This window comes from Hyaloscypha bicolor, assembly GCF_002865645.1.
Source record: "Hyaloscypha bicolor E unplaced genomic scaffold K444scaffold_16, whole genome shotgun sequence".
NCBI lineage: Eukaryota > Fungi > Ascomycota > Leotiomycetes > Helotiales > Hyaloscyphaceae > Hyaloscypha > Hyaloscypha bicolor.
Genome location: NW_020194518.1, coordinates 8,732 through 30,053, shown reverse-complemented (window position 1 = coordinate 30,053; position 21,322 = coordinate 8,732). Strand labels below are relative to the sequence as shown.

Below are 21,322 nucleotides of genomic sequence, written 5' to 3'. Positions count from 1 at the left end.
AAGGTTCTAGCGCGGTGGCCCCATTAGGCAGCTGTGGCTGCCGGGGCGTAAAAGCGGCACAGCCACGAGGTGCTTCGCTTCGCATCGCCATCGTGAGGGGCCAGCGCAGTCACCACCTGTTTGCAGCAATCTCCTCCGCAAACTCTAAGCGAGCGCCTCTCTCGCCCCCTCTCGCCCTCAGCAACAGTAGCAACTCCACTCGAGGGCTCGATCGAATTGATCGATAAGGTTTCGGGGACAGGGACTTGTTGCTGCAACCCGTCGGCGCGTTTCTGATCGCCCTTGTTCTGCGCTCGCGCGCTGGAAGCTCGAAACTTCCAACTTGGCCTAGCAAACCGGTTTGCTAGCGCTGAGCACACATCTCCCAACTCTTCGAGTCTGAGACGCGGACTTCTGGACAGATACATGGTTTGAGGCTCCTCTGCGGCCAAACGGGCACAGGCACCACGCTGGAGCCACAACAATGGAGCACCTGTCACTTCGGCCGCCGACAGGCAGCCCGCTTTGTTGCCTCATCCTGAAGAGGGGCACCCACAGTTCGTTCACACCTGTGACCTGGTCCAGCACCCGCAAACTCCGACCAAGGGTGGCCCGACGAGGAGGCTGAAGCAGTGAAAGATTCCATTTTGTGGAAATGAGCAAGACCGTGCCCAGCCAAAACAGGGTCGTATTGGCAGGGGCCATCACGAAAAAAAAAAAACCATCCAGCGGGAAAGGGGCATCCAGATTCAGGCTTAAGGGGCCGTATTATTACGCAACAAGCATTGGGCCACAGATTCTCAGATGTCCATGGCAAGGTTACACGGGAAAGTTCTTTGCCCCTGGCTTTGGAGTCGGCTCCCTCCTAAATTTAGGCACGGCGGGAACAAGCGAAAAACGGTTTTCAGGTCAGGATCCCGAATTCTTCAGCCGGATACTCCGCATCATGACGCTTGCACAACATCGCGCAGAGGCAGTGATCAGCAGTGCCTGCTTTCCCTTCTGTGGCCTCGGCGTGCTCAAACTCTGATGTCCGCCAGCGCTCGTAATTCGGCGATATATTTCAGACGGGGGGCATTCAAGAAATGCAAGAAGGCTGGCTGCAAGACTATCGACGCCCGTTTTTGATCCCCTGTTGATCCCCTGCATGCAGTGTCATTTCAAGTGCAGGGGTGGAGGGTCAATCGTTGCGCCAAGGCTCGCTGTTTTTAGACCGCAAAGACGCCAAGGCTCCACGGAAGCATCGGGGAAACGTTCTAGCGGCCGGATGACCTCGAAACCTCGAATTATTCCCGAATTTCGTTAATCGATGCATGGCAAATTGACGGCGTTCTGGCCAATAAACGCTACAGTACTGCAATACAGTAACGTCTTGACATCACCACGAGTACACGTCCGGCATGTCTGTGTGTGAGAGAGAGCTCAGAGCGTATGGATGGATGCTTTTGCTGACGGATCCCCCAGCTCGCGAGTCTGCCTCAAGATCACGAGCCCCGCTCCCCTCTTTTCATCATGATCACCTCACGTTTCAGCATTGCTACGGTCATCGTCCGAGGGTTAACGGAACCGTTGCAGCAAATCTCAAAACAGGCGGTTCCTTGCCTAACGAAGCCACCCAGCGTACGGTCACGACCTAATCTAGCTCGCTCGGCCTCGCTGAACCATGGAGTCGCCCGCGAGGAGTTTTTGATCCGCCGCTATCGACTCCGGCCGCCGACCAGCGTCCCGGGTTTCCCAGCTCCGCGGCGGCAAGACTTGGACCGAACCTTCATTCACTGGCTTCGAGATGAAGTTGATCTTCGACGTTGAGTTTATGCACCAGAAGTTGCTCGCAGCGCTTGGTGGCCAGCAAGAATGAAAGACAAGTGCTCGAACTCAAGCACGGCCAGAGGGTTCTCATACACAAGGGCAGGCACCTCATGCATGTTGTGTTGTCAATACGAGCGCTCTTGCAAGGAAGTTCTGCACCCCTCGAAGTCGAAACTGGCCCAAGACCTCGAAAGTTAGTCAGACTCGGGGCAACTTTGCGGCCCTAAATTTTTGCGGGTCAAGCGGATCCATCGGAACGACGGTCTTAAAAACAAGGTTAAGACCCTAGCCTTCGATAACGTCTTTCGAAGTTTTGATCCTTGGGGATAATCCGAGAACTATCCGAGCTTGGTTCCAGGGACCAGGCCTTATTCTAGAATCTCTTGACGGACTTCCCGTGCCCTGATTTTTGCTGGGAAAGTCACCGATGTGCGTCGGGCCGCAAGTTGTGTTCTCAACAACTTGTCCAGATTCCTGGATCAATAGACTGTGAAACTATTCCTGAAGAGGGACAAGAAATTGAGAGAGCCACAGAATCTCGTGGGGTTCCGAGATAAACTTGAGATAAGGATCCAACTTTGAGAGCTTCACCGCCATACCTGCTCAACATCTGATGCCCAAAGCAGCGCCGGGCTTTTTGTTGTGGTGCAATATCCACACCTGGTCCAACTGCAGTCAAATTCACAAAGTGGCAGCAGGAAAACCAACGTCACTTTTCTATTTCCGTTCCAAGGGCAAACTGCATGCATGCATGCAACCACGAGCGGGGCAGAACGCCTCGCTTCCAGCCTTGCTCCAGACCTCGCTTGAACTGTGACATTTGTTCCCCTGAGTGGCGAATAAAATCACGACTGAGCCATCCTTGTGGCTGTCACCAGCATATGCACGTGAATTCCGTGGCGAGGCGAGGCGAGGACGACCTGAGGACGACCTGCAGACCCCTGACAAAGCACAATAGTTGCAGAATGTTGAGGGTTTCGACAGTGGATTTGGCTATACGCATACGGATGCACCAAGGAACCAAGGAAAAGCAATGGTATCTCTCATACAACCTCGAAGACCACAGCCACGACTTGCCCTGTATCAGAGAATGACCCGTAGCAAGTACCAGTGTGCAGTACAAGTATTGCTCACCCATTTTCGTCGCATCTGCGCTGTCACTTCATATGTACGGAGTACTATTCCTGATTCTCGTGGTTGAACCAGCGGTGACACAACTAGCGCCCATGCGAACGCGCATGATCAAAACCCTGTGTACAGAATTCTGGAGAACCTCCTCAGCCTTACAGGACCAGCTTATCACATTTCTTCCACAAAGCCATATTGTAACCACACCGTACCGGACTAAAGGTTCAGTGGCAATAGCTCGCACCGTCTCGCTCCTTATCTCCAGATCCTGCAAATCTATAATAATTGTTCTCCGCACTCGTAGTCTGTGTTACTAGAAAATCCACGTGTTCGGGGCCAGCGCTCTCGGGGCCACTAATGCACTCGCACAATATTTGTACGACCTCAAAAATACCGTAAGTGGATAGACAGGCATTAGCCCACGGGATGATATCTACACTCGGTATCCGAAGCATACATGCTAGCAACATGCAATAGCGCTTTCGACATCTCGATACAACAACACGCAAAGAGCTGCAGGTAGGAGCGATGAAACGTATCATTCAGATCACATCCATGTTCGAGGTTCTGCAAAGGTTGCAAAGAAGTGCCACTCGGCCTTCGCAACCATAACCACAACCACAACCGCCCTCACTCAACATGCGAAAGATAACACAAGAATCCAAGCACCAAGCAGCAGTATTCTCAATGCCACAACTGTTGACGAGCATCTCCCCCATTCAGTCCCACCCACTTCCAAACACACTTCTAACAAGACTGGAAGACAACCAGAAACGTTTCTTCTTCATCGTGACCACTTGGCCGAGGACCACTGCGTCGAAGCACGAATCCTCCAATCAGAATCGTTCACCCCACGGAAAATGTACGAGCTCTCAGCTGATCGCTCAAGGCACTCACTCCCGTCAGGCTCAGTCTGATACTTGCACAGACCGAACATCAGGCCCATAACGCCGTCTCCTCGACAGCCGAAAGGAACGCTTCACCTCGTCTCGTCTCACCTGACCGGTCTAACGTCCTTCAGAACTCCGACGGGGTGCATCGCGTACGTCGCCCTGGGACCGAGGCCTAGCCTTCCTCGATGACTAGAGCGACGAGATAAAAAAGGAAGGAGGCTGAAGCACGGAGACAGACCTCACTCACCCGAGGCAGAGCGTCTATTCCGTCGATCGGTTAACAATGATGACTTGGTTTCAAACATCGAAGCGCAGAATTTCACTTGAAGCGCGCGTCAACCATAGGCTATTTACAACACTTTTCAAGCGCTGCGGCTGAATCTTCAATGACTTCTGCACTCCCTTTCTCATTAGCCTCTATCAGCCTTCATCTCCACACGCCCAAAAGCCAACTGCGACCCAGAATAAAGAATCTCTCGATCTCTAAAACCGATGGAATACGCAATATGCTCTGGTTCAAGACAATGGCATTGTAGATTTCAAAACCTGATTAACAGCTTTGAAGGCGACATATTAGCAAGCCACACTTAGCGCCAAAACTCCTTTTTCGGTTGCATGGCTGAGGTCGCTAATTTCCACCCCCTTTCCTCCTGTCTTGGATCCTGCACCTCCTCGCTGCGAGGTTATGGAATTCGATCGATGATAAGCTTCCTGCCAAGCTACAACCTTGATTTATGGTTGGTTGTCTTCTCTTGCGGGGATGTTTTCGATTGGGAGAAAGCAGGCCCCCGAGTTAGCCATCATCAACGCCATCGTCAGTCAAGCTTCCCAGGCCGACACCATTATTAAAACATTGGGCTTGAGGAGAGACAGGCTCGGCTCTGTTTACTTGTTCCAGAAATTCCCACGCCCGCGGAACCCGGATCGGTGGGATTGGTACGAACCAGGATGAAGTGATAACATCCAGAGACAATGCTATTGTTTCTCCACATGGCAAACCTGATAAGGAGGTTAGGAGGAGCGTTAAAACCAGGAATCCTCCGAGAGACTTGAGACTTCCGAGTCAGGAATTTTATTCTCCTACATCTAAATAAAAGAAGCAGAAGGAAAAAGAAAGTGGTTGTGGAAGAGGTGGAAAATACATGCTGAATCAAGTGACATTTTGAATGAGAGTTATTTCCCTTATCTTTTCGTTGCTGTCCTGCTGTGATTCGTGATCAAATTCTGAAGTCATCGAAAATCGAGAGGCTGGTTGTGAGAATGATACCTACGAGTGAGATGGATTTGCTTGGCAATTGACTTCACTTGAGTTGATTGAAGTCTAGGACCTTTACTACCGGTATTTTTGAGACCTTTCCTTCACCAGCTGCCGAAGCCATTCAGTCTAGTCAATTGAGTGCCGTACTCGTTCTCCCCCTCTCACTCGAGACTTACAGCCGCTCATCAAAGTTGCTTGGTGAAATTTCGGGCACTCACTGCCGGTATCATTTCAATTACTGCTTTAATTGTAAGAGTCGGAAGTGTCCCTTCTAATCTCATCGATCAGTGAGCTTACCTCTCCCTCTCTCACTCAAGACCTGCAAGGTAATCTTTACCCGGTTGACGGGAGGTCTCGGACAACCAGCATCCTTTCTATTACATCTATTTCATCTGAAAGATTCAGAACCATCCCTTCTAATCTAATCAATCCATCAGTCAATCGCTCTCCTCTCTCGGCCTTCCCTCACTCACCGGCCTACATCACCAGAGACGAGGCGAAGTGTTGCATGCCAACTACAGCAATGGAATCCAATTCTCCCTTTAACCAGGTAACCGGCTCCCAATATTTCAGGAAGCAACATCTTCTCTCTCCCTTGCTTCGACGTCAATTAGTTCAGTTCAGTTCAGTTCAGCTCATGCCGCCATATATTAACACGGTATGCAGTTCCCCATCGAGACTCGCCTCTGCATCTACGCATCTCATCTCATCCCAAGCTCCCATCCTGTCAACACAGACTTTACGCAGGACGAGAATAGAACTCCAGATGGACAACTGTGAATATAAAAAGATATGCATGCATTAGGTCGTGCTGATCGCAGTACCGAGACCGAATGAATTGAGGTTTTGAGCTAGTTACAGTAGTGACCAAGTGCCGAGATCGATCGACATTGCTGGCTGATCTTTTCGGTCTTTGCGGTGAGGGCATTGAAGAAAATGGAGATGCAATACTCTATACATGTATGTCTAGCTCGAGTATGGATGTGAGGAGGAAGAATAAGAGACACTTGACTTATATTCCAGAAGATGCGACGGCGTGCAGCGCCGTTCAATCTTGGTAGACCCCTTGAGCTAGCTGACCTGCCGCAGATCCGAGGGTGTGCAGTTGAGGCGCGCGTGGAGCAGTCTTGATGTCATGGCAAGGTGGAGGGGTAGAAGCTGGAATGGAGCTCAGAAACCCCTCACTTGATTGATTATCGATGTTCGAATTCTTACCACCCCGTGGGACAGGGGCCCGGAGCAGTTCGTCTGAGTCGAAAATGACCGCTAAGTAGTGCAAAGGACATTCTTCCAACGCTCGTTGTTGAGTAAATGAGTCTGGGAGTGATTCGTGACCACGGGAAGTGTTGCACCCGGAATTCGTTCAGAGACTCCTAATGGTTTGATTATTTTTATGTATCATACTCACAGCCATCATGAGGAGAAGCTATGAGAGAGCGAAAAATGCATGTGTGAACGACGAGGGAAACAAAAAGGAAACCGGAATTCGAGAGCTCTCAAATATCTACCCCCAATACAAATTCCAAGTCCAACAAGACATAAATCACGGGCGGAAGAGACGAGCCCAGTCTAAATTTCCCTTCCATCATATCCCCCCAGCGCCGGTACATCGAAACACAAACCAACACTTGTACTTTGTTATCCACAATTTCTCCCCTCAACTGATGAGTCTTGGAAGACCAATTATCATATATGCCATCCATGCATCCAACCCGCACCACATTAGCATTAGAAAAAACTGCACATGAGATAAGACAGAATTTAGTTGTCCTCGTTCCCATCACATTGCTTCCACATCTGGACCTTGCTGACCTCCATCTGGCCGGCACCGGGTGCGGTCCATGTCGGGTACCACTTGTCACGAGCCTCCCAGAAATCCTTCTTGGCAGTGAGCGAGGTGTCAACCCAAGGCTTGCCGCTCTTGCCGTCTTCGAACCATCCGTTGGTGCCGCCAACAGCCACGTTCAGGATGAGGTAGAACTCTTGGTCGAAGGGTGCGGAGTTGTGGCCGGATTGCGACCACACGTCGGTGAGATGGGTGCCGTTGCTGTCGAATGACGGGAAGCCTCCGCGTTTCCAGAGACCCTCGTTGAAGTTGGCGTACAAGACTTGGAGGAGAATGCTGTCGATCCAAGTGAAGATGTATTTTTGAGACCACTCGAGGCCGAAGGTGTGTTCGCTTTGAGCGTAGGTGGTGTGCAGAGCTTGTCTCTTGTTATTTGTGCGCCACCAAGCATCGTTGGCTGGGTTGGGACCCCAGTGAAGAGCAGAAGAGACAATGTTGTTTCCTCCCTGTGCATAGGTGTGGTTGTTTCCACGAGATTCAACTATGTCGATTTCTCCAGACAAGGGCCACGGGCCGTAGGTGTTGTTGACGGGCAACATCCAGATCGCTGGCCACAGCCAATCTCCTACAGGCAACTTGGCAGTAACTTGGACACGTCCATATTTGATTGTCCCTCCAGCCTTGGTGTTGATACGTCCCGACTTCACCGGTTGTATGATCGCGTTGGAAGAAAGGTTCGTGATGGAAACGCAGTTTGTGAGGACGTCTGAAGTACAGGTTCCGTCAGATGTAAGATTGATAACATTGTTGCTATCGATGAGAGTGGCATCTTGCAGCGTGGGCTTGATGATGAGCTTGCCGTTTTGTACAAACACGTTCTCGTCGGTGAGCGTCGTTTGCTCAAATTCTCCATTTCTGTGGCAAGTCAGTACAAGTTTGGCATAGAAGAAACATCAATTCTTACCCAAATCCGCCAACTTCAGCTTCCTTCGTCCAGATTGAAGGATTTAGTCCAGAGGAGAAATCATCGCTGAAGACTGGGCAATATTTGTGGTGCACCACCGACTTGAGGCCATCGTAAACCAAGAAACCAGCAATTCCGAATCCCAATGCTAACCCAATCAATGGAATAATTGTGACCCATTTCTCCTTCGGATCAACCTTCTCCCTCCACGGTTGTTCCACTTCTCCTTTGCGTACTCTTCTCGAATGGAAGTATCTTTGTGGGAGGCCTCGCACCGCGGATGAGGAACCGAATGATGAGGCAGGTCTCGAATTGAAGGGCGAAGAGAAGGGGTTGCCTCTGCCGGGTGCTGGAGAGATGTCATCGCCGAACGGATTACTCCTGCTCTCAGGTGTGCCAGGTCGCATTGGCGTGGTTGCTGTTGAGATGGCCGACATGCCACTCCCTCTATAATGAGCCTGATTTTCCATCTTGCGTCCCCCAGGAGGAGAAAGAACACAAGGATCGAGCTATATATTAAATATTATGGGTTGATATTCAAGAACGACTGCAAGCAGTTGTTCAACTTGCAGTGGTATTCTTCAAAACGAGCGTAAGTGTCGAGGGTGGAGTTGGTTGTGGTGGGAAGAGATGGCTTGTCTTGGAAAACGAGAGATCAAGCACGATTGAGTGACAGGGGTATATCAGTCAGGGAGTGGGCTCGACAGCGCTGGACCACCATGGCAAAGATTGCTGGGATATTTTGCTAGTGGTACGGAAGGGAAAACACTTGCACACGGGCCGGCGATCTCAGCTCTGGACTGGGGCAGGGCTAGGAAATACCGTTCGGTTGGGCGGAGGCGCGAGGACTCGAGGAGAGACGGGAGCCCGTTTTGAGATGTCTCTGTGCAGCACGGGCTGCGATTTGGCTTGAGGCTGGGACGGGGGGGGCCTTGGAAGAGATTGGCAGCGCCTCGAGGACAGCTTCCAGGGAGCAGTTGAGGGTCTTTGGCGCTGTTCTGTCCTGTCCTGTTCTCGAAAACAGTGGGGGAGGTGGTTGCATCCGATACCGTCCATGCGATTAGGGGAGACAGAGCTCGTCCAATATCAGCAATATCTGGTCACTACTCTGGTGCAGCGAGAGCAAATATTGGAAGTCGGATGCCAATCTTGGGCGTTAGGGTCACTGGTCACTGGCGACTGATCACTGGTCACTGTTACAGTTACCGGGACGACAATACGAAGTACACACACTTGACCGTGTGCTGCACTGCTGCGTTTCCAGCTTCCTGCTTCCTTGCTGGAAAACAGCGTGGCTCACACTACTCCATACGGCCCACGAGCAACCGCGTTCCAAAAGTAGTAGCTCATGGCCCATGCCCATGGCGAGAGCAGCACCTGCACACCATGACTTGTCGTGTTCACCCAGACCAGACCAGACCAGACCAGACCAGACCAGACCAGACCAGACCAGGGGTCGGCAAGTCGAGGACTCGAGATGGGCATCCTACTTAGTAACTTAGGTAAAGGAGGCTGGGCGGGCCCCACTTAGATTGCGGCAGCGCCGCTGCCCCTGAAGGCGCCGGCACCCTTAAAGCGGCGTTGCATTGAAGCGAGGACCGAGGCGCATCTGCCCCTGAGCTGCTAGTAGGGATAATACGAGCCTAGCACAGGAAGGGAAATAACCTTAACGTTCGCGCTGCGAGGGGTCCGGGCATCGAAGATGCTCTCTTCAATGCCCTTGCCCTCGAATTATCGAATTATCGAAAAATCGATTTACCGATTTAAACACAGCCCCGCTCCACGAGCGTCACCGCAATTTAAAACTCGGGCGGGGAACTTCCACTTCCATGCCAGGCAATCGGCAGCTCGGCACTCTAGATCGCGCAAGAAAGATTGTGCGGGGCTTCAATATCCAAATTCTTCTCCAGCGCAGAACCATCGTGCCGAAGCTTTAAATGCGTTAAGAACTCGGCCTGGAGCTCGATGTTCCGAGAATCTATAGACTATCGATACAGACAGAAAGAGCACCAGTTCTATTTGACATGTTGTCCAGACCTCCATCCAAACCCGCCAGGAGAGCGAGACGCCCAAGTATCAAAAGCAAGGCGTCAATTGAGACAGTAATATCCACAACCAGCCGTGCCAGCATCCTCACATCGCGGCGTCCATGAGGTTCACCGTCCACTGCGTCCAGTCCACTCACTAGTGCACTGGAGCGCAAAAGCGCAATATTGAAAAGTTCGGGGCTTCACCTACCTCACTGTATTACACTTTCTGCTCACTTCTGCACCACTTCGCCCCTTCGCCGCAGCAGCAGTTAAACTGGTATCTGCACGCTCTGCAGCAGCACGTCTCCTTTCGTTGTTTGATGGTCAAACTTATTTCCTCTGTCCGCTAGCTCTCTCTCTGCCTCTAGCCTCAATAAGTCCATGTCTTCGGTCCCAACGAGTCTGCCAAGATGGCGGTGCCACAACTGGACCCGATGCCTCGGAACCAGACTTTCAAGAACCCCAGGTCTCCATCCGTATTGAATCATCAGTCCGCCCTCTAGTTCATGACAATTATCGAAAAGTTGCCACCCTACAAGGCTGAAGGCCTGAATAATTCTCCAGAAATCATTATGTTCTTAGGAGGTACATCAGTTATATCATACCACGTGTTCGGGTAAATATCTTCACTTAGTCCCGAGGCTGAATGCAAGGCCAGCACCGCCCACGAACCCTCATCGCACGCCGTTTATCCGTTTCTCAACACCCATATTGCTGCAAACAACTGGCATAACACATAAGCGTCTTCCATATTTCCCCAAGCCCGTATCTCTCGCAGCCTTGTCCCAGTCTTCCCACAATTCACTCCGCAAGTTATTCCCTATCCATCCACTCCCTGCCCCTCGAGATTCCGAGGCAAAGTACCCCTCCTATCAGCGCACGAATCTCGTCGATCAAATGAAATGAGTAAGCCAACCAACCTCAGCCCCGCGATAGCACCGGAACAAACGAGTTCCAACGTTGAGCCTCTCACCCAATGGTTCCGAACCGCTATGAATAGAACACCTCGTGTATGTATACAAGTATTCGCCTCTCGGCCAACGGCACAGATCTTTATCGCACATATGCACAACATGCATCAATCAGCTGCCCCGCTTCCTCGCAGACAAGTATCGAAGTCTATCTTGCGTGTCGAACCGTGAATTTTCCCCGATTCGTGCCGCAGAGAGGGACGAGTTGGAGGGGAGAGGAAGGGGCTTGAGGCATTATGAAATTCGAAGGATGCAGGATCGGGCGGGGATCTGATCGTCGTTGCCTTCGAGAAGTTGGCTGCGCGGAAGGAATGGCAGGGTTGACATCCCGAATCCAAGATCCAAGATCCCAGGTCAGGGACCCCTCCAGATGAGGCTGGTTGCTTGTACGAGGAGTGGTTGTGACGGTGGCAAGTGCTTCATTGGAGTTTCGAGTAGCCAACGCAGAGTGAGGGTTTCTATCTTTGTAATTTGACTTTTTGACTTTCGAGTTGTTTGACGTTCTTAGTTTTTCCATTGTGGTGGTAGCCAAGGCGGTGACATGGTTAGTGGCAGGTCGGAATGGCTTCCTTGATCGTAAGAGGGAAGGGAAAGCATGTGCTTCGGGCCAAGACGAAATTTGCTGTATGGAAGGGAATTGAGCGATTTTATTACACGCCTACCCTGCTCCGCAGATTGACTGCAGGACATTGTGCATCTCTTGGAGCTACAGTATGTTGGAACGGAGCGGGGAATTAGGCACGAGTGGCCCCGAGGTGCTTTCATGTATACTGAGTTACTTGCACTGCACCGCGCCAGTCGGTACAATTAGTGCATATTTCTGCTTGATCAGAAACTTCTAAGTGAGAGCAGAACGACGGTGGCGAGGCAGGAGCCCTCCAGATCTAGTTTGCTGTGGCTGCCTAGAAAGCCGTCGATCCAGGCGCTTCAACCTAGCGTAAGTGCCTTATTGACTTCCACTTTAGAATCGGAACTCAAACCATAGCCGTCTCCAGTATTTCCACGTCATGTCTCGCAGACAGGGAAGCTTTTGGAAGTGAGACATCCAAGATGCCTTAAGCATATTTTCTATCCTGGAGCCAATATAAAGGCTCTCGTTCTTCTGCCCCATGAGTTCCCTTCTCCTCGGTCATTTCCTCTGTTGACAGGTTCCTTCTTGCAGTCCGTCTATCACCCACTATCATTCCTTCTGCCGAGACAAGCAATTTGCATTCCGTCTTTGTTTCTTTTCAATGAACTCGATATTTCCTAAGCAAGAGAAGCCGCTACCGCAACATTCAGGGTACATCAACATAAGTTACTTCCAGCATGAGCATGTCGCTCCCACCACTACTCAACAGTCTTGTTGCTAAAAGTGCCAGCGGCTCACCGAGAATACGTCATTCACTATATAAAGGCAGTCTCGCAGAAAGTTGCAAACAAACAAAACGTCTGTGAATCACAAACATGTCAAAGAGATACTGCCTCCCTTTCAAGACATATTCACTTCTTTCTCGTAGCATTTTCGCCCTTTTCTAAAAGCTTTATCTCTTCTTTAATCCCGGTTATTTGCTCCTTTAAAGGAGCTTCTACTATACTTCTTTATCGTTTGGAGTAAGTAAAAGAATGTGCATTTCTATTTCCGGTGAGAATGTTAGCTATTCATGGCCTCACAAGAGACATATTCAATACATAGACCCACAAATAGAGCAAGAAACTATGGTTGAGGGTCTTCTTGTCAATTGGCCTTCTAGGAGAAGCAGCTCTTATTTAGGGCCGAGTAAACTTCCACAAAATACATGTATGGCAGAGTACTTGAACTTTTCCTTGGCTTTTTGTTTAAAGCGCTTGTATAAAGAGTTCGTCTCATCTTTGCACTTACTGTTAAAGTTCTTACTACTGTCAATGTTTCAACGCCTCCTAAGTAATGTTCAGACGACTTCTAGGATATTTGTTAAGGCCTGGAGCGATGACGTGAGCCCACTTACCCACAAGTATACTTGAAGTCGTGAATAAGCTGTGGGATATGGGGCTTTATATACTTCCATTGCTGTGGCGGATGCCATCACGCTCCTTACCGCTCGTTACCTTGCCCTGTTTCTTATGAATATCCCAGATAGCTAAGGATATTCTCTTGGTGAAATCGCCTTTTAGCGAACTTGCAATTTGGAATAGGCACGCCACCGGGCTATATATCCATACCGGAAATGTCAATACTCCCACTTTACTCATAGCCATCAACCAAATACAAGGGCACCCGTTCCTTGCCATACTTTGGAAAAGCTCCACGAGGTTCTCGCTTATTTTTAATTACTTTCCTCCCCCTTTCTCTTTCCCTCACAGCTCGACGGAGTTGCAAGCAGTATTCCCTTGACTTCGTCCGACTTTCGTCCAAACTTTCTTGAAAGGACCTCCACCGTAGCAAGCAGTCTCTCTTTAGACAGGGAAGCCAAGGATCCAGGGCGCTCGCATTGCTTCCATTGCGGTATTCCACATCTGGCCTGGCCGGAGGTACAATTTAAAGAAGAGAAAAGGTTACAACTAGCCTGTAAGGAGAAGCTGGCAAGGAAGCCGCTAAGAGGTAATCCCCGTTAAAGGTAAGAATGATAAAGAGCTCTCGTTCTTTGAAGGGAAGCATGCCCTCAAGATCTGTATATATAAGGGCTGATTCCGTCTTTCAATGGTTGTGCCCACATGATCGAGAATATCAAGGTATCACATGCAGGGATAATCGTTTATAAGTCTTATTTCGTAGAACTTTGCTTTTAGCGAATGTACTATAATGCTGAGACATTCTCTCGATATCAGATTAGTTAATTACTCGGACTTCCAAAGGGGGTCTAATGATAGGAGTAACAATGCAGAAGACATTCGACTTTTTGTCCAAACTGTTGACAGCAATTGCCTTAATTCCTTGTCGAGTTACCTGGTGATTCCAGACTGTACTGAACTTTTCTCACTGTTATATTCTAGTAAATGACTTCTTCTCGAAGCGGAGCACATCCACACTTGGACGCTCGCCTTCACTAGAAGGTAACCGTGCTGATAAACTTCTGTTTTGAGCCTCGTGGAAGAGCAAGCAATATATAAGAGCCCGGAAATCTTCAGCACACGGTGGCTTCCGTGGATCGTTCCGCTTTCTAGTAGAAATGATTGCTCCTTCCCCTCTGAGCCGAGTCTCGGACTTCGGCCGATATCCTTCTTTCATATTTCCGAGCTGAAATCAGAGCACGTTTGAGGTGTGGCTGTTGCAAAAGTGGTGAAACTTTTAAGCCGTAACTTCCGCAGGCTACAAATACTCTGGAAAAGTCCTCGACCTCCTCAAGTGCTATCAAAAGTCCAGTTGCCCCTGCCGCATGGGAAGACATTCGCTCAGCCAAGAAGGAGTCGGCTTCTCAATTGAAGGTATTTTGATTTTCTAAGCTCCCAGGCACTCGTTCCGTGGATAGCAAAAATGAAGTTTAAGAAGTATGCCAGTCATCTGAATTTATTCGGCAGTAAAGCTTTCGTAACAATCGAATCTGGCTTGAAAACAGCAATGCAAACTTCAGAAGAGCTGGCAACCGATGCCAACTGCGGTTTTAGTTCTCTTGCTGCATGTCAAAGGTCTGCTGTGACACTGGCGAACTGTGAATAGTTGTGAGAAAATGGGGAAATTGAGCTACTTGTCTCCCAAGGATATGAATCTGCTTCACAGAATCTTGTCATGCCTTGGACAGTCATTGCAGGTGTGCCAATTCAAGTAAAATGAAGCAATCTAAGCTACAATTTTATAGCTAACTAGAGCCCAAGATATAGAAAACTCGAGAATATTCCAGCCAATTTGGAGTGCAGGGACAATGATAATTATTGTATTGTGATGCTGCAGGACATTCATGTTCTCATTGAACGAAGGACTCCTGCAAGTGGTGAGAAGGATATGTGACACGAGGTAATTATTTGGAGAGAAGAGTTGTTTAGACACCATGACCGTGTGCTGAACGTAGAAGAGGGGTATGATAGAAGGTGGTAAGACACTTTATTCTTAGCAACACTTCAACATCAATGTAGAACCAGACCATGGAACGGGTTATTTTTGAACAGTCTGGTAATGTTTGTGCGTAGGATAGTGATGTTGGATGGTTGGTTATTTTCTCGTGGGTGTTCAGGACAGCAAGATGTACGTTTCGCAGATTTTGGGGGAGTTTCTGCTAAAACTGTTGCTGTCACGTTTGGGGGGTTTTTGGCTCGTGGAAAATAACTGAAAGACGGGACGAATAGCAGAGTGGCCAAGAGTTCTCAATGTTCCAAGTTAACTTGGGACATTCTGCTAACCAGCATCTTATAAGACAAAGAAACATTCACCAGTTGCTCCTCTCTTTATTTACTTTTCAGGGGTTAGCTTTACTTTGCCCCTGACTAGAGCATGCATCATGTCGAAGGAATTTCACGTCAATTACAGAGGAGACAGAACAGCTACTAGATGAATATCATTGGACAGACTTGATGTCTTGAGAAAGATGATCTGAAATAAGAGAAGTGGGCTTGTGACCGTATTGTACTTGAAACATCCACACATCATTGGCTCGGAAGATTTGGAAGCTTCCCCGGAGAGTCTGTGACAACCCTATAAACAATTATTCTCCTTTCCGACATCACTTCGGATGCGGCCTGCCGTCAAGACTCCTCCATTTGTATCGAATCTACAGTCATTCCCGGTTGATATTCTCGTTCACCGCCTCTGCTCGCACTACAAATCAAATGCTGGCCGCGCTCCGGACAGCTTCCTGAGCACAGTGTGAAGCTTGAACAATTGAGACAGCCAACACGATGGATCGCCGAAACGAAGCTGCTGAAAGTCGCGAAGGGCTCCTTCGCTCCTACGATAAAGGAGAGCGTACGCCTATGCGCATGTCCCTCGAAAATGCCTACAGATCCGACAGCGAGTCCGACATCGATGCCACTGATTTCCTTGACCGAGATCCTCTCAACCACCAATCTCAACCTGCAGTCCAAGCATACGGTCCCAGCATAGAGCTGGCCCGCCTCCGCCGCTCCTTTGCTCGACGCTCGAAATGCTTCTTCGCTATTCTGACCATTCTGATCATCTTCTGGACCGTAGTTGCGGGTGGAGGGTTCTTCCTGTACAAGGTCGCTCCAGTGGATGGGATGTCTCCCCCTTGGTATCCGACTCCGCTAGGTGGAACGTCGTTGAAATGGCAGGACAGTTATAAGAAGGCGCAAGCATTGGTCGAGAAGATGACCCTGCCGGAGAAGGTCAATATTACAACAGGGACTGGATGGCAGATGGGTTTGGCTGTTGGAAATACTGGGCCTGCCATCCATGTTGGATTTCCCGGCCTTGCTTTACAAGATGGGCCTCTCGGCTTGCGTTTTGCAGATAATGCAACGGCTTTCCCTGCTGGAATTACCGTTGGGGCCACATGGAACAAAGAGTTGATGTATTTCAGAGGCAAGGCACACGGGATGGAGGCACGATTAAAGGGCATCAACGTATTGCTGGGACCTTGCGTAGGACCTCTCGGGCGGATGCCAGCTGGCGGGAGAAATTGGGAAGGATTCGGAGCCGATCCTGTTTTGCAGGGAATTGCCGGGGCGTTGACGATCCAGGGCATCCAAGAAGAAGGCATCATTGCTACGATCAAGCATTTCGTCGGCAATGAGCAAGAGCATTTCCGACAGTCGTGGGAGTGGGGTCTTCCAAACGCCATTTCATCCAATATTGATGATCGGACTCTACACGAAATGTACGGATGGCCATTCCAAGACGCTGTGAAGGCTGGCGTTGCAAGTGTCATGTGCAGTTATCAGATGCTCAACAATTCATACTCGTGCGGCAACTCAAAGCTTCTCAACGGGATCTTGAAAGACGAATTAGGATTCCAGGGTTTCGTCCAGAGCGATTGGCTTGCTCAAAGAAGTGGCGTCGCGAGCGCCTTGGCCGGGTTGGATATGAGTATGCCTGGAGATGGATTGTGGTGGGGGAAGGGTCAGTCGCTATGGGGCCCTGAATTGAGCAAGGCTGTTTTGAACGGTTCTTTGCCCGTTTCGAGGCTCAACGATATGGTGACTCGAGTTGTTGCTTCGTGGTATCAGTTGGGTCAAGATGACAAGTCCAAGTTTGATGGAGAAGGGCCGAACTTCTCATCTTGGACAAACGATAAAATGGGAGTTATCAACCCAGGAAGCCCAGATGACCGCGACCAGAAGGTTGTGAACAAATTCATCAATGTTCAAGGCAGCGGCGATGAGGCTCATTCCATAATTGCTCGCAAAGTTGCAACGGAAGGCATAGTGCTGGTCAAGAATGAAGGTATCTTACCATTAAGCAAAGATGGCTGGCCAACGAGTGAGAACCACGAGATCAACATGCGTGTCGGTATCTTTGGAGAAGATTCTGGAGCTGGCAGAGGTCCAAATGTCTGTCCAGACCGAGGATGCAACCAAGGTACTCTTGGCTCTGGCTGGGGCTCAGGTGCTGTTGAGTTTCCATATCTCATCACGCCTGCTGAAGCCCTATTGGACGCATTCAACAAGGACCGAGTCTACGTCACGAACTTCCCTAGCAACGACCCACCGTTCAAGACGACTCCTGTGATACTCAAGCAGCAAGATGTGTGTATCGTTTTTGTCAATGCTGATTCTGGGGAGGGGTACATGGCTGCTGATGGTATTCGAGGAGACCGAAATGATCTTTACATCCAAAAGGATGGAGAAGGTCTCATTGTGAAGGTGGCATTAGGTTGCGGTGACGGACAAGGAAGCACTATTGTTGTCATCCACTCTGTCGGCCCAGTCATCATGGAAGGCTGGATCGATATTCCCGGCGTCAAGGCTGTGCTTATGGCTAACCTCCCTGGTCAAGAAAGCGGAAACGCAATCGCAGATATCCTTCTTGGGGTCGTCAATCCCAGCGGCAAGCTTCCATACACAATTGGCAAGTCATTAGAAGATTACGGACCAGGGGCGAAGATCCAGTACTATCCTAATGCTGCCATTCCCCAGCAGAATTTCTCGGAAGGTTTATACATTGACTACCGTCACTTCGACAAGGAAGGCATCGAACCGAGGTTCGAATTCGGTTTTGGATTATCATACACCACTTTCGACTACTCAAACCTGGTTGTCAGTCCAGTTCTTCCAAAGTCATCACTACCTGCAGCTCGTACTCCCGGCATCGATCCTCCCCAATACGACGACAAGATTCCAGACGCCAGCGAAGCTCTTTTGCCCAAGGGATTCAGGAAACTGAAGAAATTCGTCTACCCCTATATCACCAGCACTTCCATTAAGAAAGGCCCATACCCATATCCAGAGGGGTACGAAATCAAGCAGACACCATCAGAAGCCGGTGGAGACGAGGGAGGTAATCCTGACTTGTGGAACAACTATGCCACCGTGTCGGTCGACATCAAGAACACGGGTTCTGTGACGGGAAAAGAAGTCGTGCAGCTCTACCTGGGCTTCGACGGCGTCAAGGGCGAGGCGAAGGAAATAGATTTCCCTCGAAGTGTATTGAGAAACTTTGAGAAGACCGAGCTGGAGAGTGGTGAGAAGCAGGTCGTAGAGTTCAATCTTACGAGGAGAGATCTCAGTTATTGGGATATCGTAAGGCAGAATTGGGTTATGCCTACCGAGGGCAGTATCACGATCAAGGTTGGTTCTAGTTCGAGGGATCTGAAACTTACTGGGTGGTATTAGGGTTGGAAAGAGAGAGTTTATGGGGAGTTGGGAGTTTGGAGCGTGGAATGTGAGTATCTATTGTATATAATAGGTCTTTTGAATCAAGACTAATCTGTTTGATACCCGTCATGATTGCATGTCCAGAGGAGAGCGCTTTCTGATACCCTTGGAGAAGATGTGGATGAGTGTCCCCAGTTCTAAGCGTATACTTGCCTCTCTTGCTTTCTTACCACCATCCACCCATTTATCTACAAGTGTTTCACTCTTTCGTACAGCCTTGAAAAGTTGCAGATGCTGGTCGAAAGCAGTCATTCCTTTTTCTTGTCTGCAGCATGCCCTTATTGCCTGCCTTTCTCTCATCTCACCTTTGTTATATTGCACTTCAGATTGTGATAGGTGAACCGGGACATGACGAGTTTCGTTGCACATCGCACTTTGCGCGCACCTCATTATATTGCCAATTTGGGATCTTTCGTTCCGGATGTCCCAAAGCGGCGATTTTGGTCCTCCACTCTTCAGTTTCACTCCACGATGCAGAGGTTTTCGTTACAAGATGTAACGGTTAATAACAATTTAACCTTTACCTCCAACCCACGGTCATGTCGACTCAAAGAGTGCATGAAAGATGGGACAAAGAGAAGGATGAGGTGATGTGAAAGCAATGATATATTTGGTATCTCAACGCTTAGCCCCCCAAAATGCATCTCCACCCGAACGTTCTCAACTCCCAAAGGCAGCCCTTTCAGAATTTATCTCTTCACATCCAAGACTTAACTTGCCCGACTCACTTGGCCTATTCAGGTGAATACTTTATCCTCTCATCATTACCCACAATACGACACGGACTACTCAACACTACTCAAGCCAGTATGAAGACCATTTAAAGTTCATCCACTTATCACAATCCATACACTGCGCGTGGCCACAATATTCACACTCGTCCGGCTCCGAATTAATGAGAATCATGGTACTCTCGAAACACTGACAGCAGTGCAAGTACTCGGCCATGACGACAGGCGGGGTACTCACTTCTTGGATTTCGGAGTTGGAGTTCATGTCAGGGCTTCGGCGTCGGCTGGGTCCGAGAGTCACTGAGGTTGGAATCCCTGACGAGGCACGTCCTGGGCAGGAGAGATGCAAGGAGTTCGTTGCTGTGTGTGGACATCCCGAGTAAGGAGCCTCGGACACGGCAGCGTTTGAGGAGACTGTTGCTGATGCTTTGCTCATTGCAATTGTGCTCTGGTGTTGATCTCGGCACTCTTTTGAAGTGCTTCACGAATTTGGTGCATTGCAAAGCGGCTGAGGTCACAATTTTTAAAGTGATGATACGGCTGTGAATCATAGAAAAGGTTCTTAAACCTTCCACGTATATACAAACCTTTATGCGTGGAGTTGGACATTCACAACTGGAGGAGGAAAGCCGAGCGGGTGGTTATAAATAAAGAACTACCCTTCTGCGAGCTTAGAGGGATCTCTTAACTTTCTTGAAAATATCTTTCTTCAACGCCCCAAATACAACTGAAATAAGGCAAATATTCACATTCAATGCCGATAATCTGGTACGACCTTCTCTGGTGTTGCTCCTGTGAGTATTATACGGGGCCTATGGAGCCAAACCAAAAGGTGCCGGGAGGATGCTGCTACTGCAAGCATTATCGATGTTCAGATTGTAGACTTCTTCGCAGGCCTCGGGAAGAATAGTATGGTGAAGGTGGAGGAGTTGAGAAGAGCACTCTTATGAGAGAAGATTGCTACTGTTGGTGCAACGCGACATTTGGGGTGTGCCACGTTTGCAGGGTTGCAGATTTCGAGCAGAAGGAGCGGATTGGAGTCTATGCATGGGTTCGGAATGGCGAGCACCTGGGTCTCCGGTGAATGACTGTATGATTGTACTTCTAAAGCTGGTTGAATGCGGATGATTTAACTTCATATTCAACATTCACATATCCCTCTCCTCAAGTACAAATCAGCATGCTTGGTTCCTTCCTCGTCAAGTTCTCAACTTTCTCCATCTACCTGCAACCCCCTCACCTGATTTGTACAAAATGTCCCATAAGACTTAAATCGGGAGGTTCTAGTTGAGGATAAGCTGTGGAATCTGTTACCTTGGGTCTTCAAGTGGGGGGTGGAGTTGTTGGATTCGGCTTGCATGGCTTTTAGAGACGAGGATCGTTCTGGAAGTTCAAGCTTCCCCCGTATTTTTGGAGTCCCTTCAGATTTCGTGCTCAGTTCCCCTGCTGCCTTAATTGCGAACAGGGACAATTATCTCGAAATTGGATTGTAAACGCTCAAAACTTAAAGATTGCATGTTATATAATGGAAGATAGATAGAAGCAACAACGCGTTAGTTCCACACTGGGATATTGATGACTCGGTTTGGATTGCTCGTTGTGATTGCACGTTTGCGTGATTGCGTGGAGCCACACAGATGATTCACAACCAAACGGGATCGGGCATAAAAAGGCTTCAATTCTCCTTCCAGTGTTGCATCTCATTAATATTTGGAACCTTACACTACTGAAAACTTGCCGCCGAGTCAACATCACGGATCGAACTTGATTCATACGCAACTTCAAATCGCAAAATAGACCGAGGACGCTCTCGAGATGTGGATCGTTTGCTGCCGCTGTGGCACTGGATATAGGGTTACCCTCGTGGGATATCCTGACCAAGGAGTGTGCCCAGATTGCCAACACTGGCAGTGCGGCGATTGTAAATGATAAGAGTCAGAAATTAGGGAATAAGAGAAGAGCAAACCAAGAAGACGATAGGTTGAGCTTTCCAAAAACATTCAAAACCTTTCACTCGCTCTTCTAAATGACTCACCTTCAAGTTATGATTC

General features: G+C 49.2%; 3 protein-coding genes across 3 annotated transcripts; 1 reads left to right on the top strand and 2 right to left on the bottom strand.

Annotated features, from left to right (window-relative positions):
• Positions 1–6,828: 6,828 nt before the first annotated feature.
• K444DRAFT_518698 (glycoside hydrolase family 16 protein) lies at positions 6,829–8,224 on the bottom strand (the record flags this gene model as incomplete). The annotated part of the gene is made up of 2 exons (XM_024873891.1): positions 6,829–7,768; positions 7,818–8,224. The coding sequence occupies 2 exons, from the start codon at positions 8,222–8,224 to the stop codon at positions 6,829–6,831; spliced, it is 1,347 nt and encodes a 448-aa protein (XP_024742099.1).
• A 1,503-nt stretch (positions 8,225–9,727) lies between these two features.
• Positions 9,728–10,006, bottom strand: K444DRAFT_173571 (uncharacterized protein). Its single transcript, XM_024870758.1, has one exon. The coding sequence runs from the start codon at positions 9,946–9,948 to the stop codon at positions 9,796–9,798; it is 153 nt and encodes a 50-aa protein (XP_024742098.1). The 5' UTR covers positions 9,949–10,006; the 3' UTR covers positions 9,728–9,795.
• Positions 10,007–15,436: 5,430 nt separating this feature from the next.
• K444DRAFT_607749 (glycoside hydrolase family 3 protein) lies at positions 15,437–18,605 on the top strand. Its single transcript, XM_024879231.1, has one exon. It carries the CDS (start codon positions 15,607–15,609, stop codon positions 18,496–18,498), a length of 2,892 nt encoding a protein of 963 aa, XP_024742097.1. The 5' UTR covers positions 15,437–15,606; the 3' UTR covers positions 18,499–18,605.
• Positions 18,606–21,322: the final 2,717 nt, after the last annotated feature.

What these genes read in the sequence shown, in the direction of transcription:
- K444DRAFT_607749 (XM_024879231.1), top strand. Translation starts at nt 15,607, where the DNA reads ATGGATCGCCGAAACGAAGCTGCTGAAAGTCGCGAAGGGCTCCTTCGC.
- K444DRAFT_173571 (XM_024870758.1), bottom strand. Translation starts at nt 9,948, where the DNA reads ATGCTGGCACGGCTGGTTGTGGATATTACTGTCTCAATTGACGCCTTG.